Source organism: Molothrus aeneus, chromosome 20 (genome assembly GCF_037042795.1).
Source record: "Molothrus aeneus isolate 106 chromosome 20, BPBGC_Maene_1.0, whole genome shotgun sequence".
NCBI classification, from domain to species: domain Eukaryota; kingdom Metazoa; phylum Chordata; class Aves; order Passeriformes; family Icteridae; genus Molothrus; species Molothrus aeneus.
In genome coordinates this window covers 8,713,638-8,739,705 of record NC_089665.1, presented here as the reverse complement: position 1 = coordinate 8,739,705, position 26,068 = coordinate 8,713,638, and the positions used below count along the sequence as shown (strand labels likewise).

Genomic DNA, 26,068 nt, shown 5'->3' with positions numbered 1-26,068 from the left:
TGGTATAGCCACAAGCAGCTTTTGTGAATTTTGTCACAGGAAATATCAGACTTTGCTGGTTTTTTTGGTGACAAAACAGCAACGCTACCCCAAACCTGCACAACACACAGTGCTGCACAATTTCAACTAAACCCAGCAGGCTTCCCAGAGAAGCAGTCAAGCACTTGGTATCCTCTCTTCAAGGTCCATTTACAACTTAACCATTAAGAACTCAATCTTTGAGCCCCCTCACGTGGCTTAAAGCACACTGAACTCACCATACTGGACTGCAGCTTCAGCCCTCACTCTCACCAGCTCTCCTCCCTGAGCTCATCCACTGCCTTTGGCAGCTATCATTATTTCAAGCTTAACATCACACGTGAGGTGTCTGAGCTTTATCTTTATCCCCGTGCAGCTAAAAAAAGCTGCCTGTCTAGCAATTAACCCAGGCTTGTCTCGCAGCAGGAGCAGAGCTGGGCACTCCTGAAATCACCAATGGCCCTGTTTGACACAGAAGTTATCAATAAACCACTTCCTTCTCTGAGCCACAGCCTGCTCCCCTAAGCCTTTCAATGCTCACCTTTCTTGTACAGCTTGCAACAAAACCCTTTTGTTGACAGCATTTTGCAAAGCTACTGTATGAGGAGGATGTCAGTAGGGAAACAAAGCTTGTTGCATTTTTAAGAGTGAAAATGCAGTCATGGTCATATCACACAGATATCCAGCTTGTCCACCTTGAGAACTCCAGTTTTCTTCTACTAGAAGAACTATCAGCTCCAATATTCTGCTGTTTTTCTTTCTGGAGGACCTTCAAGCCCAAGATGCCCCAAGAAGGGCGAGACCTTCCAAGCCATTTTAGGCTGATTGTGCTGGTTTGGAGCTCTCAGCTCTTATCAGCTGTGCTCTGAACCAGCTCCAGGGAGGCCATGCCCCAGCTGCTCTGCTCCTGCCTGTTTGCAGCTCCTGATAAAGAGGAGCTTCCCCTTTGCCCAGGCTCTGCAACAGCAAATGTGAGGAACAAGTAACATCTCAGCCGTGGCACAGCAAGTTAACAGAGCAAGCCTCACAGAAGTCACTTGGATAATTGATCCAGAGTAAGCAGAAAATATTTTGACAATAAAGCCGGGAAACTTTCAGGTGACAGCATCTGACAGCTATTAAAAAAAATAAAAATCAAACCCTAACTCCTTGACAGGTCAGAACTCTTTTATTCAGATTTAAGCAAGTGTTTGAGGTCCAGCATCCCAGAACCTGACCACACATTCTCCAGTCACTCAGAGGATTTTAGATTCAAGCTCCAAAGTCCCTTTCACACTTTGAGCAGTGTCCTCTGGACCTGGCAATTGCACATGAGCTAGGCAGGGTTATACACATGCCAATCACACCCCTGCAGGGAGGGAAGGGTTGAAGATGTGGGAGTTTGATCTGGTAGGGCTGCAGTGACTTACTGGGATGTGGCATTTCCTTTTGCCAGGGCTGCAGGCTTAGCAAGTGCCAAATCATTTATCAAGCATTCAATTTCCTCGTTAATTTGGTAGAGGGGGGCGGCTGCAGAGAGCCAAGCAGGCAATAACTCACAGCACTACACTCAAAGGGTGTCAACAGAACAAATCAGAGCAGCAAGTCCAAGCAGATGGCAGGACCTCTTAGGGAGGTCTAGACAAAACCACCACAGCAAAGGTGCTTGGATATTGCAAGCCAGATTTACCTTAATCTGCAGCAAACTGCCATCTGCTAGTGCCAGGCCTGAGCCACTGACCCAGGTGGGACATGGGAGGCTTTGAACATTTCTGTTATCAAAGGTGAGGTATTTCTTTGCAAAGATTTAGAAGACTGGCACAGGAGCTCTGAAGTTTTCTGATGGAGGTGCAACCATCTGCAAGGTCTCTAAGTGCACAAACTCCTCCTGCCAACATTTCATCTTTCATCTCAACAAACCAAGTGTATGAACCACATCTGCTTCAAGGCTCAGGAAATTGATTCTGATGGAGACAATCCCCGTGTTTGGTTACACAAGAGTGTCACCAGCCAGGAGTGGCACTTCCTTGCCCGGCTGGTGAAGCCAACAGTGAATTCCTGGGCTGCACAGAACTCCTGAGCAGAGATCATTCCCTGGAATAGAGGTTGTTTTCCTGCCCAAACAGGCTGAAGTTCAGGTGAGTGAGGCAGGCATGTTTATAAAGCTAAGAAAAGCAAACAGAGATGAAGATTACTGTTAGGAAACACGACAGCAAATATTTCTTTGAAGGCTTTTATTCTGAACATTTCAATACTATTCCATGTACAAACTCAGGGGTTGAACTACAACTAAGGAGTACAGGGGTTTATGGCAGATTTTCTACCTCTTCTCTTTATTACAAAGGGAAATATCCCCAAGTATTTAATGTTGCACCAAGTCCACTACTTTTCACTGATTCATAAACAAAAAAAACCAAAAAAAAGGAATTTCAGACATTGCTATATTTTACTACAAAACCCACTTCCTTGGCTTTTAAGCAGATATGAAAGCAGAACTTGCTAACAGTCCTTGGGCAACTGATTTACAGTTGGGAGTTATTTCACACCACCATTTGTTGGAAAGATCAGTTACACCAGACTCCTGTTGGGAATAAAGTGTTCTGTGAAATAGCTGCTCCAGTAGAGTGGAACCATGAAACAGATTGTCAGGGACAGCAGCAACTCCCGTGTTCAGCAGAGATGTCACCCCAAAGGACTCATCTCACCCAGGATCAGACACTTCAGTCACTTGCAGGCTCTGCTGAACCATGGAATTCTGAGATGGCTTTTATCTGAGCAGCCCTGAGATGTGAGTCATTGTAACATTGTAAGGCAATGGCTGATTACCAGAATTATTTTTTCACTGGAAGATAATTCAAGTGCATTCTTGGTAACTTAGCCAGAGAAGTTGTCACATGTATGGGACATCAAACTGAATGGTAAAACTGCTGACAGGAGTCTCTTTGTTGACCCCTTCCTGTAATGTTCCCTTTCTTGTGGCAGTCTGCTTAGCTGTCAGATAATTTCTCCTTGCCTACGAGGAAGGGCGTGGAAGTGCTGAGCACACATTTCACCTCAGCTCTCACACTCAACAGGATGCAACCACTGCTCTTGTGGCCACAAGCAGCTGCTCAGCCCCTGCCCAGAGACTCCTTATCTGCATGCTGCTAGAAATCACAAAGCTGGAAAACGCCACTAAACTGGAAAATACCCATTTTTTTTGAGAAGCACTCCAGTGTGCAATGAATCATATTTAGCTCTATCCCAGGCCATGCTTCCCTAGGCTCTGATTGACCAAGGCAGACACTTGAGCTGCTCTTTTAATTCCACAGACCAAAGTTCAGCAAAGCAAACATAAGTCACACAAAACCATTTGTGTTGGTGATGCTCTCTCAGTTACTCCCTGCAGTTCTCAGAGCCAGTCCATGGTAAAGCACTTCGTATTTACCAGTGCAAGGTAAGAGCTACAGCTTGTGGCAGCCTAGGAAGTCGTGTTTTCAACAGATAAGGGACCTCTCTGACATTCAAGAGCTCCCCTGCTTCTATATCCTTCCTATTTTCTGCCTCACCCTGAGCAGGCTGAGGCACCACCCGCTCTCAGCAGCCAGGGAGGTGCTGTGGGACTGCCCCAGCTCCCCCAGTGAGGCTGTACCTGCTGGAACTGGAGTTCAGAACCACTGATCCCGCCCCAATCCCAGCAGGAAGCACTAAATCAGCACAGCCACCAAGGCAGCAGGGCCCTGCACCTCAGTGCCTGTGAGGGACATGCCCAGAACAGCTCATAAACTGCTTAACTAATTGCTCCTATCCAATTAGCTGAGACACACACACACAATCTCTCTCACTCCAATTCTCTGTCACGTATTTTCCCTCTGTAGGAATACTCCACAATCGCTGCCTTTAGGAATTTGGATCCACTAAGAAGCAGAGAGCAAGAATCCCACCAAAACAGCATTAGGCACCACAGTCCTCTAATTCCTGACTTGTACAATCAACAGAGGATGCAACTGCTTCCAACTAATGCTGTTAGAGCAGAGATTTAGTGGTTTAGGCTGCATTAAACTCACTGTCAGCACAATACATGGAAGAATTTTGCTGTTTGTCATATTTAGAGCAAAGTACTGAATTTATCTATCTTGTTCTATGATTCCCTGGCTGTCCTGTTTTATTCTCTGGCACAGCTGTGATTCCAAGAGCCATCCAAGCACCACCACAGCAGAACAGCACAGCTGCCATTCAGGTTTGCTCCATCAATGAACAATAGATACAAACCCCCTTTTCCTAGTGTTAAAAAAGCAGTTCTGTCCTGCTATCAAGTGCACAGCCTGAGCTGGCAGTTTTCTCTGCATTGTCTTACAAAAGTATTTCGATTCAGAAGAGTATTTATTAATGCCTTAACTCAGTACAGCAGTGGGCCTGGTCCAAGTTCAGTATTTCAGGGTAGTGCAGTTAAATTAAGTGGCAATCACAGTTCATCACCTGCCAATTAGCCTGGTTCCTTCCCACTCATCAAGAACGTGTCACCTTAGAAAAGCTCCACTGACCCACCACAGTAAGCACTGTTTTATTTTCACCCTCAAACACACACAGAGGCACATTCCAGGAATCCCTGAAGCCTGGATAGGAGCAACCAGATTTGCAATCATCCCACACACTGAACTCTGATCTCCCACTACATACACAGTGGATTGTTTCCTCATAGCCACTTTGGGGGAAGAAAAAAAAACCAGCAGCAGCTATATAAAGTTTTCTAACATGAGTGCTGATAGCACAGCAATCGGGCTCCTCCCTGAAAATTCCCAAGGGAAGTTTTGCCCAGCCTGTTGTTGCTGCTCCTTGGTGGCAGGGCAGGGGTGTACAGCAGACACCACACAGATAACAGCAGCTGCACACCTGGGGCTGCTGAGATTGCAGAGCTTGTGACTCTGCCAAACAAACCTTGCAACACTTTTTGGTTTTACACTCCTCAGAAAGCTCCCTCCTCCCAAACAAGTTAACTACTTGTCCAAAGTCCACCTTTAGCTCCCATTTGGGGTACAAAGCACTGTGCTCCCAAGAGATGAGGCGTTCAGGAGCAAGGTTTCTGCAGCTTTCACCTTTTCATTCCCAAACCACACAGCCAAGCTGCCAACAGCTAATGGACTGCCTTGAAGCTGAACACCAGGACAAGCTTTGTACTTGATCATTTTTTAACCTCCAGTAATGAATCTGTGCAGAACCAGAATCACACTGTGTTTATTGATTGATTTCAATAAAAGCCTGCAAGAACTTTCTCATTCAAATCCATCACCTGCTTTTTATGGCTGAGGCTCCAGCTGGGTACCTCCTCTTCCATTAAGAATCACTACAAACTTGCAGGTGTTGCACAACACCTGTACAACAAGTTTCCTAGACAAATGTGGGTCAGGTACAGTTCAAGAAATTGTATTATTGAGTCCATGAGGAGCCTGGATAGCAAAAATATTGCAGTATCAGTGTTTCTGCTCCCAAAATTACATCAGGAACTTCAGCAGAAAAGCAACTCCTAGAATCCAAATTCCTCTGAATTTTTTTTTTTCCAATGAAATGAAAGGAGGAAGTTCAAAGGCAAGAGCCACGTGCACCCAGGCTCAGAGGGGTGCACACCCATCTGAGAAAGGATCAGCTCCTGTGTGCAGCTGCAAAAGATACTGGTTCAGCCAGTGCTCCATACTAAATAGGTACAGGCAGAGAAAAATGCAAATCCAACCCCAAATAAACAGATGAATCAGTCTGGAGGCAGAGCAGTCCTGTTCCACCGTAGTGCTGGCCTGAAAGCTCCCAGCACTTGTGGCGTGAAGCAGATGAGTTTCATTATGTAACAGTACTCATGTCATTAGAGACCTGGCAGTGGGTCACATGCAAGGTTTGGGGCTTAAATAATGCACAAAGGTGCACTGCCACAATGCCTGATTGAGAGCTGGGCTGCCCAGAGGGATGGGCTTCACCTGAGTGCACAGAACCTCCTCAGCACCTGGGGCTGGGCTTGGCCAGCGCCAGGACAAGGCACTGCCTGGGAGGTGAAGCTCTGGCCAATTCCCGAGATCCTCCTGTCAGTGCTGCTCACTACAGGGACACCCAAACTAGGAATTCTGGCCTGCTTTTGAACCGATATTGGAGTAAAACCGTTCAGTGCTCAGCTACACGCCTGAACAAGCACCAAGGCAGCGCTTATTTAGACACTATGAACAGCTGTAGCCTTCAACTAAGTATTCTGCAGTGGTTCTTTCAACGAGGTGCCTAGAAATGAATTACTTTCCATTCGAGTTAGGAAAAAAAGGCACTGTAAATCATGCAAATCCATCACCGTGTTTGCCTAGCACAGCCCCAGTTAGCTGAACACAAACCAAACACAGACACTGGCACCAAATGCCACCAGAAGACCTTGACCAGGGGTGCCAATGTAGCTTTTATTAGACAAATTCCCCTCAAAAAAAACCACTCCTCCCTCAGCAGTGAAACCGAGCTCAGTAACACCGCGGCTCGCAGCCCTTCGCCCTCCAGACCTGTCAGATGGGAAGTGCCCATTGCACAACTGGATCCAGACCCCTCCCAGTGCTGCAGCTTCACCCACGGGCAGGGAGCACTCGCTGCTGCTCCGGGAGGGAGCCCCGCACTCCCGCACCGCAGCCCGGCGCCTCCAGGAAGCCACCTCAGAGAAATTCAACGCCATCACTCGGAAATAAACTATTAACGTGTGGGTCTGGTGCAACGAGAGCCAGAGGTGGGCTTGGGGAGAGGCCAGCGGACAGCGGAGCTGGCACCTGGGCACCTGCACTGCCACAGCTGCACTGCAGGCAGCCGCAGCAGCTCCCACATTTCGCTGCAATACGCGATTTTCCCTCCACAGAATGACATTCCAAGCGGGAACACCGGCAGATCGCTTTAGCCTATCCTTAGAACTACTGAGGCTTTAACACCATTCAAATAAAAAACACTAAGCGGCACACGGACGCAGCTCGGCCACCTGCCCGCCTCACCCCCCCGGGCCGTGCCGGGCCGGGATTTCCCCCTGGCGCCGCTCCGGCAAGCGCAGCGGAGCCACCCGCGCCCGGCCCGCACCGCCCGGCCCGCCCGGGCACCGCGCCAGCCTCGCCCACCCCGCCGGGGCACGGCCCGCGGGCACCGGCAAGGGCGGGATGCCCGGCCCGGCCCCTCCCGGGAGTGCCCTTCGGGCAGCGCTCCCCGAGCCGGACACCGGCAGGGCGAGCAGCCCGCCGAGCGCGCCCGGCCGCCCTCACGGAGGCACCGCGGGCAGGCCCGGCGCAGCTCCCCCGGCACCGTCCCCGGGTGGCTCCCCCGGCGGAGCGAGGCAGCGGCCCGCCCGCCCCCGCGCCCACCTGGAGGTGCTCCTGGAAGCGGATGGGTAGGATCTGGGCCATGGCGGCGGCGGGGCGCTCCGGGCCGGGCCGGGCTCAGCGGTGCGGGCGGAGCGGGGCCGCGATGGCGGAGCGGGGCCGTGCGGAAGCTGCCCCCGCCGGCGGAAGGATACCGCCGCGGAAGGATACCCGCACCTGCCGCCGGCCTCCCGGCCGCGCGGAGGGATCCCGGCGAGCGGCGCCAATGGGAGCGGCGGCTGTGATGCGCCGCCGGAAGGGACTATTTGGGGACGCATCACTCCCTCCCTCCCTTTCCCCGGCCTTTTTTTTTTTTGCCACATCATGCGACCGAGGGGCCGCGGCGTCATTTCCGGCCCGCGCGCGCGCGGGGTCACGTGGGGCGGGGCGGCGCGGCCGGGCAAGGTGACACCGGGGGGACACCGGGGGGGACAGGGGGGACATCACTGGGACACCGGGGGGGACACCGCTGGGACACCGGGGGGAGCCCCTGGACCACCCCCCACCCGCGGGGTGTCCCTGTCACCGGCATGGGAGGGATGTCTCCTCCTCGGGGACACTGAGGGGACAGGGATGTCCCCGTGGCCAGGATGTGATGGATCCCACCCCCTCCTCCCACGGTGTCCCCCTGTCATCGGGATGTGATGGAGCCACACCCCCGGAGGTGACACCGAGGGGACAAGGGTGTCCCTGTCACTGGGATCTGATGGATTCCCCATCCCCGGGGTGTCCCTGTTACCATGGATGGATCGTCCATCCCCTGGTGTCCCTGTCCCCAGCATCTGATGGATTCCTTATCCTTAGAGCATCCCTGTCCCCATGATCTCATGGTGGCCCTGGTGTCCCTGTCCCCAGGATCTGATGGATTCCCCATTCTCGGGTGTCTCTGTCACTGGGATCTGATAGATTCCCCCATCCCTGGGGTGTCCCCAGTGGCTCTCCCATCCCCTGGTGTCCCTGTCCCCATGATCTCATGGATTCCTCTGCCCCTGCTGTCCCCTCTGTCCCTGTCCCTCACCCCCCAGGGCTGCTCTCCCACACTCTTCCCATGCCCCTGTTAATGAGTCCAGCACAGTAATGAAGCTCCACACTTCCCTCTGTGTTTTATTAACTCACACTTGACCTCCAGCACGTAAAACAGGTAAAAACTTAACTTTTTCCTGGGATCAGCACCCAGAGCTGTGTGTGCTGTCACACTTGGCATGGCTGAAATCTTATTTTATTTAACAGCTTATTCTGAAATTTTATTTAACAGCTCACTGTTACTTCCCCCAGATAATTTTTACTTTGTCTTAAATTTCCCATCTCCAAACCTCTGAGAAGCCCTGGAACACAGTGGGGGGAAAAATATCCCTTATTTCTTGCTATGAAAAAAATGAAAAGTAAAAAAAAAAAAAAGATAAAAAAATCAGCATTAGGATCTGCCAAGTGATTTATAGCCCCAAGGAACAGTGGGCATTCTGTGTACTCATTTCAGGCCCACTGGGTGGTGCAGATGGCATTTGACTCATGAGGGGCTGTGACACTGCAAATATAAATCAAATTAAACAGCCAAACTCAGAGCAGAGGATGAGTCAAGCCCAAGTGCTGCAGCTCCAAAGCAGAGCCTGAAAGAACAAAACCCCTTCCTATCCATCACAGCATGAGAAACAATTACCAGACCCGGCCCTTTCTTTATAAGCAATAATATTGTAATATTCCAAAAAAATTCCTATGGTTTTGGAGGCTTTGGGATGCTGGGCAGTGCTGGAATGCTGGAGGTGAGGCAGAGGTGGAATGGTGAATGTTTCATTCAGGCTACAGTAATAAAACACAATCCAGCACTTGAACCAGTGCCCAGGGTGGCACAGAGCACACAGCTGAGGCAGGAAAAATCACAGCAAGTTCTTCCAATTCTTTGGAAATTCTTACACAAACTGCTCACTCGAGCCCTGGAGCGTTTCAGGATTATTATGGTGATAAAACAGGATTTCTTTATTGAGAAGGAAACAAACTTCATGATGACAAAGCACCGCAGCTCCTTGCTCTTTCAGGTGCTCAAGGAAAAACGTTTTTAATTCCCTGTGTGCACCTGGTACAGCACAGCAAGGAATGCAGGTGGGAAATGTCCCTTTGGATCTAATCCTGCAATTGCCCCTTTGGATCTAATCCTGCAATTGTCCCTTTGGATCTAATCCTGCAATTGTCCCTTTGGATCTAATCCTGCAATTGCCCCTTTGGATCTAATCCTGCAATTGCCCCTTTGGATCTAATCCTGCAATTGCCCCTTTGGATCTAATCCTGCTGCTCCCACCACTACAAGAGCCCTTCCTGCACGTTTTCCTGAGCATGAATTCTGTGTGACCACCATCACACAGAATAAAATGGGTAAAAAATTACAGTTCCACTCCTTACAAAAATAAACCCCAACCGACCTTGAAGAAAAAATTCATTTATAACAGCACTGAGAGCTCTTTAAGTCAAACAGATGCCAGAGAATTGGCACCACACTTGATATCAGGGCTTCAGCCACAGCTGAGGCCATGAAATTGTTGCCACTGACCTGCAGCAACGCAAAGCTTGGGAAGTTTTCCCTGCTGGATGCAGCACAGGGAATTGTGTTTGTCCTCTTTGGCACAAGTTTCCCTGCACTCCTGTCAGTCCTTGGGCATTTTGCAAAGAGCCCAGAGCTGCAGAAGCTCCTCCTCAAGCAGAGTTACCCCAGAGTTACCCCATTTCCTTCTCGGGGCCGCTCAGAGCCTGAGCTCTTTGCTGCTTCCTCTGCAGGTAGCGAGCTCGGGCGTCCTGGATGGATTGTTCATCATTCCTCCTCTCCATCTTCCCTGCAGAGCTCTCTGGGACTCCTTCTGGGGAGAGAGGAGAGGAAGAAAGAAAAATCAACTCTCTGTGTCAAACCCAGCTCCCCTGTTGTATTTGTGATCCCCCCAGGTGAAGGGAGGAATGATGAATCTGGCTCTGTGTTCTCAGAAGGCTGATTTATTGTTTTATGATGCTGTATTATATTAAAGAATGCTAAACTAAACTGTACTAAAGAACACAGAAAGGATGCTTACAGAAAGCTAAAAAAGATAATAATGAAAACTCTCTCCAGAGTCCCAACACAGCTTGGCACTGATTGGCCAATGAGTGAAAACAACTCACAGCAGAAACAAATGAAACCATCTCCAAACACATTCCAAAGGAGCAAAACACAGGAGAAGCAAATCAGAAAATTATTGTTTTCTTTTTTTTCCCTCAGAGGCTTCTCAGGTTCCCAGGAGAAAAATCCTGGGTGAAGGGATTTTTCAAAAAATACAAATGCTTTTCAAAGTGTTACAAGTCCTCCTATTTGTTAAATACCAAAAAAAACACCAACAAAATCTCTTTTTTTTCCCTCCCATGCAGCCATTTGAATGACTTCCAGAGAGGACAGACTGCACCACAGCAGGGAGGGAAAAAAGTTCAAAATAAAATCACACCTTAGCTCCCATGTCAATGTTTGCAGCTGGGCTCATCTCATCCCCAAATCTTGCTTTTTATTGTAGCAGAGAATATGCAGCCTGTGTTCTGCACACCCATTTCTCCTCTAAACTGCACATCCCAAACTCAGGTTTGGGCAGGACAGGACAGGAAAAAACATTGGGATAAACTATCTTTAAAAAATTTCCGGAGGCAGGAGGGAGGGAGAGGAAAACATGCAGATAAGGGAGTGAAAAAAGTCAATATTGCAGCTCAGCCACCATCAGAAATGCCCATTCCCCCACAGCACTGAGACCTTGGGACTGCTTCTCACTGAAGGCAAGAGAAGCAGAAAATATTTTCAGTCTAAAAAAAAAAACAATAAAAAAGAAAATCAAAGGCTCTGAGAGCCTAAATGTGTGTGAGTGAAGCAGCTAACGCAGCCTGGTCCTGGGGGCTGGCAAGAGAAGAAAAAGGAGCTTTAATCAGCACCCCTTGTTCAAATATTTCTAATTATTATGTCTTGTCAGCTATTTTCATGAAGGTGCCAGAAATACAACATCTGTAAGGTCAAAATTAAACTCCAGTTAATTGGGAATTGCCTGATGAAGTCATAATGTGAAGGGGGACACAGAGAACGTTTCCTTCAGATAAACTGATGAGGCTCTTCTGCATTATTTATAACCAAATGGAATCGATGTTTAAAATGGTGAATTTATACAATAATGCAGGGCAGCAAGAGATGCTGGCCTGAGCACAAGTCTGCATTTTTGCCTTTGTTAAGGAAATGGAAGAGAATCTGTACTTAGTGTGCAATAAATGGATGTTTTGGAAGGGTCAGCTCAGGAGTAAAGAGGCCCTTTGAATACTTGGCTTCTTTAGGAAGCTGCTGACAGGAGAATCCCAGGAATGCCAAGCAGCCAGATCAGTTAGCAGGCACCAGTTCTAATTAACACTGACTATTTACACACTGGCATTAAATTCATTGAGACACCAAAATGTGAGGCTTTTTCTTCTGTCTATTGCTGGGTGAGGCTTTTGATGGTTTTTTTTCCTTCCCTCTGCACCACAGCTCTCAGGACTTCTCCCAGGGCATCATTATTTGGGCACCAATGGCTAAATACCCTTCACAAACTTAAACAACCAACCTCAAAATGCTTTTATTCAACTCTGCTCAAGCTCTGCTCTAAGAAACCAAAAGGGGGGAGCGTGGCAAGAAGCACCACAAGCAAACACCACAACTCAACTGCTGGGACAGAAAATAAGGATTGCAGAGCTGTGAGGAGAATAAAATAACCACAACTACACCAAACAAATTAACACTTTCTAGCCCAGAACATGCCATAATAACCACACAGGGCTCCAAAACAACAAGGAAAACTTTAGTGATATTTTTGCCTGATGTCCGGGAGAAATGATGAGGAGGATCCATCTTATCAGAAGGCTAATTAATTACTTGATTATAGTATATTATTCTATACTCTATTACATTACATCCTAAGTGAATCTGCCAAGCACTCCACTGCAGAGAATCTTGTGACTGTCCCAACACACACACCTGGATTCAACAGTCAGTGAATCAAAACACTCACACCAAAATCCAATCACCAATTCCACTCATGAACAACACAGGAGCAGTAAATAAAATAAGAATTGTTTCTTCTTTCTCTGATATTCAGACAACATGAAACCCAGGATATTCTTGGGAAGAACTGTGCCTTGCTTTTCTCTGCGAAGAGAAACGCGGCGACAGAAAAAACCACACACACACACACCCACAGAGAGGGATGAGCACCGTGCTCACCAAACTGCCTTTTGAGCTCCTCCCTCTGCTTCCACCTGGCCATCTCCTCCTCAGTCACCTCTTCCCTGGCCACACTGCTGAGCTCATAGGCATCCACCTGGTGCAGCCTGGGCAGCAGCTCCCTGAGCCACTCGTAGCGCACGGGGCACACGGTGCGCACGTAGATCTTGGAGGTGACGGCCACGTCGTGGAAGATGATCCACTCCAGCAGGGTCTCCTGGTTGTAGAGCTGAAAAATTCAAAAGTTGGCTCGCAGCTGGTTTGGTTTTCACAGCCCCACCTGCAGCAGAATGGCAGTGGTTGGGATGTGAGGGGGTGTTAGCAGGTTTTAGGTGTTCGGGTTTTAGAATTGATCAAAGAGCCAGAGGGGAAGTCCAGCCTGTGTCACTCCCACCTCATAACCCAAAATTTGACCAAGCCTGAGGAATGAACACTGCAGCAGAGCCCAAAGCAAGCACCAGGGAGAGTTTAAGGATCTGCCCCTCATTCCTTTTGGAGATGCTTTTCTGCTTTATCAGCAGGCTTTGGGAACTCACTGCGGATGAAGGGTGGATGTAGACTATGCTGCCATGTCCATCCATGGTGCAGAATGTCCTGGCTGCAGATCTGAAAAAAAGAAATTAAAAAAAAAAATAACAACAACAAAACAAAACACACATTGCTGTGATTATACAGCAACACTGAACTAAACAAATCAGTAGCACACAGAAAAAAGTTCTCAAATATCTACCTAGAGGAAGGTGCTTCCAGAGCTAAACTGTAAAAAAGCATTTAAAAAGTGAAATACAATCTATCTCATTTGCCACAGCAGCACTGCAGGTGTAACACCACAATAACAACAGGGTTTGGCAGTGAAGCCTTTGAAAGCTGTGATAGCTGGAGATTTCCAAGCCCTTCAGGTGAGTATCTGGAACCACTCTCAGCTGGTGAGTTCATTTCACAAGACAGAAAAATGACATTCCTGGGAAGCTCTCCTTGGAATGGTGAAGACAGCCAAAAGCAGAGGTTCCAGCCCCTCCTTCACCTGCAGTTACTACTCTGCTGCTTTTACCAACATAAAACCACACTTTAAAGTAATTTGCATAATTTCTTTTCCACTCAACTCTCCAAACTTCATTCCTTACCTCCTAGCAACATTAACGAAGTATCCTGCACACAGGCATCTTCTCAGTATTTCAGTTCTGGAGCCTTCAAATGTCTCTTTAGGGAAGTCTGGCAGCTGGGAGAAGAAAAAGCAACATGAATCAGGATGGATCTTCAAGAAAAAGCAGTTAAACCTCTTCCATCCCATGGATTTTAAACTCTGGACATAAACCATGGGGAAAGGAGGAAAACTCTCCTTCTTGCCCATTACCACCACTGTACCTCAGTCACACAAGCAAGATAAAAAATATTTAAGTGGTTTATTTTCTACTGGAGGAAGGCAGCAGCCACCTGGCAAAGGCTCAGCACCCACTACATCTCTTAAATATAAGTTTATACAGCTCAAACATGCCCAGAAATGTTCTGGGGTTTTTTTTACCTGTTTCAGTTTCGTGGTTATTTCCCGCAGCTGCCTTTCCACACTAAAAGCAGATTTCACAGCTCTCCAATGGATCCAGTATTTCTGGCACCAGGCTGAAGGAGACTTGCTGAGAACAGGAATATTTGAATTATAAAGAAGCCCTTTGTCAGCTGCTTGCAAAGAAATTTGCCTCTATTTTATTGTTATGGTCACACAAAGGCAAAAACCTACACAGGCAGATACTTTGTTGAGTTAAATAAAAAGTGTCTGGATGGAAATTACAGATCACAACAAGGAATAAATCTGAAATGAGGAATGAGCACACAGATGTGTAACTGCAGCACACCTGAAACCTGGGAGTTATGAGCAATGCCAAAGCACTTAGTGTAAGGGAGAGTTTCATACCTTGCTTTGCACTGCTCAAAAATATTTAAGAGGGTTGCAAAGTCATTGCATCCTCCCACTTGAGAGGCAAGTTCCTGGTGTTGAAGCTCAGCCTCCTTTTGCTTCTGAGGATCACCTGAGGAATAAGTTATATCTCACTTAAAGTAATTTTTGTTCATCACTACCTAATTTTCTGTTTGGTTTTGGCAGCTTTGGCTCCCTACTCCTGTTATTTTTAGATTTGTCTCTCCTTCTACAGCTGCATTTACAGTTGTTCCTCCTGCCTATTGCTGAACAAGAGCACATGGATGCTATTAAATCTATGATTAATCTCATCAGTCAGCACCAGGCATGAAGAATTCCAGTCTCTAAGCAAGTATTTCTCACTCACGACCCATCCAGAGGCTGACAGGGAAAGATAAAGGAATAAACAAACAGCTCCCAGGGATCAAGAGAGGAAAAACAAAAACAAGACTGTTGAAGCCACCCCACCACAGCACCCTCTAATCTACTGAACTCAGCTTTTTCCTGCTGCCACAGTGGTGAGATCTTAAAATAAAGATAAAACCAGTGGATCTGTGAGTTTAGTGGGAAATCAAATTCATCAAATGCAACATTTCCAGAGTGTTCTCTCAGGTTTTAAACACTCAGAGTTTGATCTCTCCCCCAGCACAACCCATTCCCCTCGGGAGAGGGAGGCAGCAGCAAAGGAAGAGGAGCTCGCACCTGGTCGGATGAAGACGTTTTCCACAGACAGCATGGCTGCAATGGGAAGCAGGAGATCCTCACAGCCCAGGGAAGCAGCTTTGATCACAGCACAGGACAGGCTGGGAGGGAGGGGAAACTGCACCAGGAATTCTCCCAGTCTGGTCACATGGCCTCTCCTGATAGGAGAGAAAAAAAAAAAAAAATTAAAAAAATTTTTAAAATTAAATTTATTATTATTATTATTATTATTATTATTATTATTATTATTATTATTATTATTATTATTATTATTATTATTATTATTATTATTTTATATATTCACAGGAAATATATATTTATATTATATAATTTTATATATTTACATGGAAAATTATATTTATTTACATATTATATATACTTTAATAGATTTTCTATATCTTATTCCATATCTTATTCTATATCTTATTCTACATCTTATTCTATTTACAGGAAATATATATTTATATTATGTATATATTTATATATTTACAGGGAAAATTATATATATTTCTATATATTTATATATATAATATAAATATATATATTTTATATTAAATTAATATATTATATTTAATTATATATTTTTATATATTATATATTTTAATAGATTTTCTATACTTTTAATATATTTTATTATACATTCTGTTATATCTTATTATATATCTTATTATATATATCTTACTATATTTCTCTGATATCTATTTTTATATATACAGCTTCGATGCAATGATGTTTACATGTGAACTGGGTAAGAAGCACTTCCCTCTGGACTGTGAGTGCCCACACAGGTGCTGGGGACATGGAGAAGTGTCACCAGCAATAAAATCACCCACATTTCTCCAGCTTGCTCGTGTCTGCTCCATGGCAGGCCCAGCCAGCTTTGGGGGTTTGTTTTTTTTCATTATTTCCAAGAAGAATTCCTGGAAGTTCAGGATAAGATCTCAGTTCCTGCCTTTTGCTCTCGGATGGCCCTCCCAGGCAGAGCCTGAGCTCCTGAGCCACATCAGTGTGGGATGCAGAGCTGAGCTCATTTAGGAGCTCCAGGACAACTGGAACCTGATTTTCATCTCCCAACCCCAAACTCTGCTCCATGCCTGGCTTTGCAGTCAGTACATTAAACCCCAGGAAACCCCCTGGAGGTTAAATGAGGAAACACATTCTGCTGCTGAGGAGTATCCTTCAGTCCACACAAAACACCAATTTAAGCCTTAGATTTGAAATTCTTGTAGTGAAACCTTTTGGTTTTTACCTGTCAATAGCATTGCACTGGTAAAGTTCCTTCAGAGCTTCCAGAATGTGCCTTTCCTCAGGGGGGTCCAAATAGGGAAACCTAGGGTTGAAAATGAAGTAGATTTGTTACTTTCATATTTATAAAAATAAATTTTAAATATTTAAAAGATGGTTTAAAATTTATCTTAATAAATTTTATTTATTCTTTTTCAAAATTTTAAATTTATTTCATTTATATTAAATGTTTAAATATTTATAAAAATCATTTTTGAACCTCCCCAATGCATGTCTTCCAATCAAAGTTAGATAATAATAATAATAATAATAATAATAATAATAATAATAATAATAATAATAATAATAATAATAATAATAATAATAATAATAATAATAATAATAATAATAATGTGTGTGTTCCTGTACAACCTCCAGCTGAGGAGTTTCTGATGACAAATCCCAGCAAGGCACACACTAAACTGCATTTTCTACTCTTGTATGGTCTTAGAACTAAAAAATTCCAGAGAGATGAAACTTTTTGAGTAAAAAACGCAGTATTTTAAGGATTTAAATGTGTAAAAAACAGTGTTTTAAACATTTAAAGGTGCAAACCCCAGTATTTTAAGGATTTTAAGCATTTAAAGGTGGAAAAACCAGTATTTTAAGAACTGTAAGTATTTAAAGGTATAAAAAACTAGTATTTTAAGCATTTAAAGATATAAAAGCCAATATTTTAAGGACTGTAAGTATTTAAAGGTGCAAAAACCAGTATCTTAAGGATGTTAAGTATTTCAAGGTATAAACCCCAATATTTTAAGCATTTTAAGAATTTAAAGGCATAAACCCCAATATTTTAAGCATTTGAAGAATTTCAAGGTATAAACCCCAATATTTTAAGCATTTTAAGAATTTAAAGGCATAAACCCCAATATTTTAAGCATTTGAAGAATTTCAAGGTATAAACCCCAATATTTTAAGAATTTCAAGGTATAAACCCCAACATTTTAAGAATTTCAAGTTATAAACCCCAATATTTTAAGCATTTGAAGAATTTAAAGGCATAAACCCCAATATTTTAAGCATTTTAAGAATTTAAAGGTATAAACCCCAATATTTTAAGAATTTAAAGGTATAAACCCCAATATTTTAAGCATTTTAAGAATTTCAAGGTATAAACCCCAATATTTTAAGAATTTAAAGGTATAAACCCCAATATTTTAAGAATTTAAAGGCATAAACCCCAATATTTTAAGCATTTTAAGAATTTCAAGGTATAAACCCCAATATTTTAAGCATTTCAAGGTATAAACCCCAATATTTTAAGCATTTTAAGAATTTAAAGGTATAAACCCCAATATTTTAAGAATTTAAAGGCATAAACCCCAATATTTTAAGCATTTGAAGAATTTAAAGGCATAAACCCCAATATTTTAAGCATTTTAAGAATTTAAAGGTACAAACCCCAATATGTTAAGAATTTCAAGGTATAAACTCCAATATTTTAAGAATTTCAAGGTATAAACCCCAATATTTTAAGCATGTGAAGAATTTCAAGGTATAAACCCCAATATTTTAAGAATTTCAAGGTATAAACCCCAATATTTTAAGCATTTTAAGAATTTAAAGGTATAAACCCCAATATTTTAAGAATTTAAAGGCATAAACCCCAATATTTTAAGCATTTGAAGAATTTAAAGGCATAAACCCCAATATTTTAAGCATTTTAAGAATTTAAAGGTACAAACCCCAATATGTTAAGAATTTCAAGGTATAAACTCCAATATTTTAAGAATTTCAAGGTATAAACCCCAATATTTTAAGCATGTGAAGAATTTCAAGGTAAAAACCCCAATATGTTAAGAATTTAAAGGTATAAACCCCAATATTTTAAGCATGTGAAGAATTTCAAGGTATAAACCCCAATATGTTAAGAATTTAAAGGTATAAACCCCAATATTTTAAGAATTTCAAGGTATAAACCCCAATATTTTAAGAATTTCAAGGTATAAACCCCAATATCTGAAGCATGTGAAGAATTTCCAGATGTACATTTTTATGGATTTTACGCGTTTAAAGGGACGCTACGAGCGGACTCGTTGAGTCTGGGAGAGCCGGGAGTTTTGGCAGAGCCTGCTCTGGAGCTGGGGGTGCAGGCTGGAGTGCAGAGCAGAGCAGCAGCAGAGCTGACTGAAGTGCCCCACACCTGGCTGGGGCCCTGCCCCTCGTGGAGCGGGACAATCCCCGTGGTGCAGGGAGCTCACCTGATGACATCGTGCACGGAGAGGCATTTCAAGGTGAGGATCACAGATGTCAGGCTGCTCCTCCTGATCTCTGGCACGGTGTGCTGGGGCATGCACTGCTCCCAGAACTCCCTGCTGTACACCCCAAAACTCTTCCCCGCCGACGTCCGCCCAGCGCGCCCCGCTCGCTGCTTGGCTTCGCTCCTGGCCCCCCCAAAAAAAAACCAGCATTGAAACCTCTCATCCCTTCTGGAGCAGCCAAAGAAACAAAAAGTGTCTCTCTTTACAGATGGAACAGGTATTCCTGCACAGCAGCTGAAAAATCCAGCTGGGCAAGAAATAAAGGAGAATTTCTGTGGGTTTTTTGGTGATATTCAGCCAGCACTGCTCAGACCTCAGACAGTGCAGATCCTTCCTTGATATCTGTGACTTTTAGGAAGTTGTGTATCCTGAACCACTTTTTACTTGGTTCTAAATTGGTTAATTGAAACCAATTAGAGTGGTTTCAAACCTTAAAATGGTTTTTAAACCCTAAAGTGGTTTCAAACCTTACAATGGTTTTCAAACCTTAAAGTGTTTTAAACCTTACAATGGTTTTCAAACCTTAAAATGGATTTTAAATCTTAAATTGTTTTCAAACTTTAAAGTGGTTTTTAACCTTCAAGTGGTTTCAAATCATGGGGTTTCGAGGTTGCTGCCTATCTTTTGATTGATTTTTTTTAACACAGAGCATTATTGCCAGAGCAGCTCCCAGGAACAGCGAGTGAGGGACGTTTTTCACTTACTTTGAGATGGGAACCACCTCCAGGATGTCCAAACCCACTCGGGGATTATGGTTCAACTGCTTCACAAAGCCACTGTCCACCACGTATCTGGAAAAAAAACAATCCAGAGAGGTAAAAAACGGGGCTCAGCAGGGAACTGACACGTGGATTTAATTTAAAAAACCACATTTATTCTACCTAGACCCTGGTTATTTAGTAGATTTTATTTCAAAACAGGTTCAAAAATATTGGTCACCTCTAAGACTATAAGAATATCAATGGTTTTTTTACTACACACCCAAAAAAAGGGCAATAGTAGCAGAATAAATGTGTTTTTTCAAACCCAGACCTTTCTGAATTATTCCCTCTGTTATGAGAGACAGAAATCAATACCTGACTCCTTCAATGGTCAGAGATGTTGCAGCAATGTTTGTGGAGACCACACATTTTCTGATGCCTCTGGGGGCTGGCAAAAATATCCTTTTCTGTTGATCTAAAATGACAGAAAATGATGACGTAAAATAACATGACAAAATAAAATAAAGCGATGTAAAATAAAGCAATGCATACTAAAGCAAAATAAAGCAAAATAAAATATAAAATAAAGTAAAATAAAGTAAGTTAAAATCAAGTAAAGTAAAATCAAGTAAAACAAAGTAAAGTAAAATAAAGCAAAATAAAGCAAAATAAAATATAAAATAAAGTAAAATCAAGTAAAGTAAAATCAAGTAAAGTAAAATCAAGTAAAGTAAAATCAAGTAAAATCAAGTAAAATCAAGTAAAATCAAATAGAGTAAAATAAAATAAATTTAAAAATAAAATAAATAAATAAAATAAAATAAAATGTGACTTCATCTGGACTCTCAGTTACTCAATACCCCCTTCCTAACTGAGGATCTTGAAGCCACATCCAGTGGATCTGGATTTTGACTGGAGGCTCAAGCAGAGAAGGCCGAAGTTTGATTCAGTTTATGATGACCACAATGAAACCCCACCCCAAAGGGCTTCATTACCCCCCTTCTCCCAAGCCAAGCAGACAATCTGATGAGGATGATGCCCATAAGAAGCCCTGCAGCTCAGCTTGCTGTGCTGAAGTGAGATTTTGGCTCTGACCTGTGGACATGGAGCCATAGAGGGGCAGGATGAGGAGCCCCTCCACAGCCCGGTCGTGCACCTCGTACCGGTAATCGATGGACTCTGCTCTCTTGAAAAGCAAATCACAAGCTCTTTCTATCTCATTCTGCCCTGAAAGACACACAAGAGCATTCAAGTCACCTAATTAGCTACAACTCTAAATTCCTGGTTTGCAACACTGTTAAAAAAAAATTGTTCTGTCCATATGCAGAGCTGCCAGCATCATTAAAATAAGGAATTAATGAGAGGGGGTTTGGGAGGTGGCATCCAGCCTTTCCACAGGGCCTCCCACCAAGGATATGCCTTTAAAATTAGATATATTTTTATTAGATATTAGATATTAGTATTAGATATGGGCCTGGCCCATGCACTGATGTAGGATTTTACAGCTAAAATAATTCATCATTAAAATAAGGAATTAGTGAGAGGGGGTTTGGGAGGCTACATCCAGCCTTTCCACAGGGCCTCCCACCAAGGATTTGCCTTAAAATATTACATATCTCTTTATTACATATTAAATATTAGTATTAGATATGGGCCTGGCCCATGCACTGATGTAGGATTTTACAGCTAAAATAATTCATCATTAAAATAAGGAATTAATGAGAGGGGGTTTGGGAGGTGGCATCCAGCCTTTCCACAGGGCCTCCCACCAAGGATATGCCTTTAAAATTAGATATATTTTTATTACATATTATATACTAGATATAATATTAATATTAGATATGGGCCTGGCCTATGCATTGATGTAGGATTTCACAGCTAAAATCATTCTTCCTCCCTGAATTAACCACAAACTAAACCATGCAGACAACACAGAGTCAATCTGGTTATTCCTAAAAGGCTCTGGAAAGTACCATTGCACAGGACTTTGTGCATCAACCTGCACCTTTCCCTTCTCACTGCTCTGGGAGAAACCTGGCAGGCTCTGGAAGCTTTTCTGCTTTGCTGGCAGTGCCGTGATTCACCCAGGAAAACTCTCACCTGTGAGGAAAACCAGGATGTCACCTTCTGGTTCATTTAAGTGAACATCCAGGGCGACCTTCACAGCCTGGAACAAACAACAAACAAGCCAAAATCAGTTGAAATCCCATTTAATTCTTGCTGGGACTCACCATCCCAACTGATCCTCCCCTATTTCCTGCAGAGATGCTGAGAACACAACGCAGCAGCTCATTCCCGTGGCCTCCCCCAGGTGAAAACCACCCCAGAACAGAGAGAAAACAAACCTCTGTGACATAGGCAGAGCTGCCCACATCCCTGGGGCTCAGCAGGTTGCAGAATATCTCCTTGACAGGGTAACTTCTGCCCGGAATGTGCAGCACTGAGCAGTGCCCAAAGAACTCCGAGAGCTTCTCCACCTGCAGGGTGGCTGACATCACCACCACCTTCATGTCTGTCCTCCTGCCCGCTGGCTTCTCCTGCAGGAACAGCTTCTTCAGCAAACCAAATAAAATATCCTGGCAGGAGAACGGGAACAGCTGATGTTAATAGCCTGGTTTTCTTAGAAGAGCCTGACAGACTTGGAAGTTGGATGATTTTATCCCGTGGATAGGGTGAAAATCACACATTACAGGCCTAAGCACTCTGAGGAAAACACACTTTTGCCCTGGGCATTTTGGTTTCTAGAGTTTAATGGTTTTTTTACCAGCTCTCCTCACAGCACCAGTGTAACTCAAACCCCTTTGGTTTTCATTTTTACACTCTCTTGGTCAAGTCATTTGTGAGAAGTTACCTCAGATCCATTTTTCATCCCATTTTCCAGCACTGTGTGTGCACCTTTCCTTGGTTTTATTTATTGCTACGACCTCAGCAAGTTTATTTCACTCTGTGCTGCTCTGAGATACAAATCTGCTCCTTCCACCACTTCAGCTCAGTTATTTGCAATTCCCTCAGATGCCTGAGGGCAAACTGGGATTCAGGAGCTCATTTTCCGTTTTTCCAGCTGGACTGGGAGATGGTTTGCTGGAGCAGGAGGTTGTCTGACACACAGCACAATCTCCTGGGGTCTCAGTGACCTCAATGTCCCTTTGCTGGCCACAGAAGGGTCAGGGTGACCTCTGAAAGCTTTTGGGACTCAGGTCTAGATGCTCCCATGGACCCAACAGCCATAATCTCTTTGCACAGTCACACACCCACCCTAAAAATCACTGGGCCTCAGGGCAGGAGAGGTGTTTTGGCTATTTTTTGGTGTATTTTGTGTTGGTTTATTTTTTAAATTAATATTCTAGAATGTCTCTTCTGGCTTCAGACTCCTGGAGATTTTAGGAGAGTATTCAACAGCCAGCAAAGTTTTAACTGCATTTAAATGCAACAACTACAAAAACTCCAACACTATTAGAGGCCACATCTTATTTTCATTTTATGCAGCATGGACTGAACAAAGCAGCACTTCTGTGTTCTTAGCACAGCAAAAGGACAAAGCACATCCAAGGAAAGTCAGTCAAAACCCCTGGGGGTTGTGCTGAAGTGAAAGGAAGGGATAAACAGAGCACAGAGAAGGAGAAACAGTGACCCAAAACCACAACTCTGAGGTGACACTCACAGTGCTGAGGCTCCTCTCGTGGGCTTCATCCAGAATGATGATGCTGTACTTGCTGAGGAGGGGGTCAGCCAGGATCTGCCTCAGCAGGCAGCCATCAGTCATGTACCTGATGGCAGTGTCCTGCAAGGTGCAGTCACACAGTCACCTGCCAGCCTGGCTTTCATCTCAAAGCAAACACTCCCCCACACATCACACACTTGTCCTGCACACCACAAGGATTTTCCTTAAAAGATAGCTGAAGGCCTGGCCCATGCATTGATGTAGGATTTTCCAGCTAAAATAATTCTCATTGTGCTCATGCACAGCAGCACAGCTGCTTGGCAACATTTCATCTGCAAGGTGCCCAAAAACCTCCCTCAAATGAGCCAGGGGACACCAACAGCCCCTTCCCAAAGCTCTGGGACAGGCCCCAGCCCCCTGGGTGACCCTGGCACACCCCCAGGGCACCCCAAGGATGTTCATTAAAATATATTTAAGGGCCTGGCCCATGCATTGATATAGGATTTTACAACTAAAATAATTCTCAATTGTGCTCATGCTTGGCAACGTTCCACCCGCAAGGTGCCCAAAAACCTCCCCCAAATGAGCCAGGGGACACCAACAGCAAGGGACAGCCCCTTCCCAAAGCTCTGGGGCAGCCCCCAGCCCCCTGGGTGACCCTGTCCCGCCCCCAGGGCAGCCCCCAGGTCCCCACCTCACAGGTGCAGTCGTCGAATCGGACCTGGTACCCCACGAGGGCCCCCAGGGCACAGCCCATCTCCTCGGCCACCCTCTGTGCCACCGAGACGGTGGCCACGCGCCGGGGCTGGGTCACACCGATGGCTCCGTGCCTGGCCAGCCCTGGGGGGACACACAAGGGCTCGGGTTGGAAGGGTGGAAAACGCCAATCGCTCGGGTTTTAGCGTTTGAAAGGTTTAATAGTAATAAAATGGTTGTAAAAACAGGAATGTGATTAGAACGGTAGTGATTTGGACGATTTGGGATTAGGACAATATGAGACAATAGAAGCAAAGAGTTACAGACAGTCTGGGCACCTCTTTCTGGGCAAAATAAGCCTGAAGAAGGACTCACGTTAACAGAGGATTAACCCTTAAAAACAACAGCCTGTTGCATATTCATACAGCTCATCCGTGATGCATAAATTCCAGTCAAACACAGGATTCTGTCTGGGCAGTGTCAGCTTCTTCCTCTGAATCCTAACAGCACCTTGGAGGCGGGAAGAAGTTCATTTCTCTTGATAATGGGGCAATAAATTCTTTTTCTCTGAAGGATTCAGGTGTCCTGTGGCTGCTATCTCAGTGCAAGTCCTTTCCTTAAAAAAGCATCTTACATAGCACAGTTCCTATTTTAACATTTTGTTATAACCTAAAACTATATTTAGCACACTACTTAAGAGAATTAATACTGTATTACTTTCTAACACAACACATATAATATTCATTTGAATATTTGCAAAAAGCCAATCATAAATTACACATTTTTCACAGAAGGGACATTAAAGATCATCTCATCCCACCCCCTCTTGGGACACCTTCCACAGTCCCAGGTTGCTGCAAATCTTCTCCAGCCTTGGATGCTCCCAGGGATGGGGCAGATTCCCTGGGCAGCCTGTGCCAGGCCCTCCCATCCTCGTAGGGAGAAATTCCTTCCCAATATCCCACCTGACCCTGCTCTCTGGCAATGGGAAGCCATTCCCTGTGTCCTGTCACTCCAGACTCCTTCAGGTGCTGGGAGGGGGCTCTAAGATTACCAGGAAACCTGCGCCAGTCCCTCCCATCCTCACAGGGAACAATTCTTTCCCAATATCGCACCTGACCCTGCTCTCTATCAATTCCCTGTCACCTCAGACTCCTTCAGGCTCTAAGATCACCCCTGGAGCCTTCTCCAGCCTGAACGCCCTCAGTGATTGTGGCACACGGGCTTGTGCTGCTCCAGGTCACTTTATAACACGTACATAACGTACACATGGCCACAGTTTGGGGGTTTTTTTATTTAAAAGGTTTAACCGAGCCACCTCCTCTCACCACATCCCAGCCCGAAGCTGCGTCACCCGTGAGGGGACCGGGGCACAATCAGATGAGTTTATCGGTGCTCGTGCCCCACATCCGCATCCCGCGGAGCGGCGGGGGGGGTTCCGTTACCTGCCTCGTAGAGGTACCTGGGCAGCTGCGTGCTTTTACCGCTGCCCGTCTCGCCGGTGACGATGAGGAAGGGCCGCTCCCGCACGGCCTCCACCAACTCTCGGCGGGAGCGGCGGATGGGCAGGGCGGGGCCGTCCATGGCGGCTCCCGGGGCTCACCTGGGGCTCACCTGCCTCACCTGAGGCCCCGCCCACGCGCGCGCCCAGCGGGAACCCCCCCGTGCGCGCCCCCCGCGCCCCGCCGGTACCGCGCGACTCGCGCATGCGCGCCACGCCCCCAAGGTCCCCACCTCCTCGATAAGCCACGCCCCCACGCAGCTTCCCGCCTCTTCCTTAGGCCACGCCCCCCCCGCTCTCCCCTCAGGCTCTCGCGGCGCCTCAGAGTCAGGGAATTGCCCCAAAAATGATAAAAATCACCAAATTACAAAGTGCGAAGGGTTGGAAGGACCTCGAAATCAATGATCCCGCCAGATCAGGCTGCTCAGATGTATTTCGTGACCAAACTTGAGTCTTGAGTCCACACGTAAATGTCCTGATGGAACGACCCTGATTAGAAAAACACATTCTAAAATCTAAGGGACAAGAAACCATCTCGAATTCTGTTATAAATCAGAGTAATATTCTCTTATCATAGGTCAGCTAAGTGTCATATTGTGTTACATTAGGCTGTTACACAACATTGAACAAAACACAATTGTACACATGTAGAAAATAGTAAAATATTGATAAACAAACCTGCTGCACCAAAACTTCTTCCTTGAGAGAGAAAAAGTTCTTTATGTTGGATCTTTTTATACTTTCAAACCTAATCAACAAGAGACGATATTCAAC

At 45.0% G+C, this 26,068-nt stretch overlaps 2 protein-coding genes across 3 annotated transcripts in view; both read right to left on the bottom strand.

Moving 5' to 3' along the window:
• Positions 1-7,457, bottom strand: part of CLTC (clathrin heavy chain) — a 30,811-nt gene extending 23,354 nt beyond the window's left edge. For both annotated transcript variants that reach the window (XM_066563544.1, XM_066563545.1), the window contains exon 1: positions 7,335-7,457. In XM_066563544.1, the coding sequence (XP_066419641.1) occupies positions 7,335-7,376 (42 nt within the window). In that variant the 5' untranslated portion in view covers positions 7,377-7,457. The remainder of the gene's footprint in view (positions 1-7,334) is intronic.
• A 952-nt stretch (positions 7,458-8,409) lies between these two features.
• DHX40 (DEAH-box helicase 40) lies at positions 8,410-25,421 on the bottom strand. The gene is made up of 17 exons (XM_066563546.1): positions 25,239-25,421; positions 23,792-23,937; positions 23,098-23,217; positions 21,782-22,012; positions 21,537-21,603; positions 20,532-20,663; positions 19,812-19,911; positions 19,440-19,526; positions 18,676-18,858; positions 16,437-16,517; positions 15,188-15,345; positions 14,483-14,597; positions 14,096-14,204; positions 13,698-13,792; positions 13,110-13,179; positions 12,574-12,802; positions 8,410-10,177 (listed from the first exon to the last, which is right to left on the bottom strand). The coding sequence occupies exons 1-17, from the start codon at positions 25,375-25,377 to the stop codon at positions 10,038-10,040; spliced, it is 2,202 nt and encodes a 733-aa protein (XP_066419643.1). The 5' UTR covers positions 25,378-25,421; the 3' UTR covers positions 8,410-10,037.
• Between the last annotated feature and the right edge of the window lie 647 nt (positions 25,422-26,068).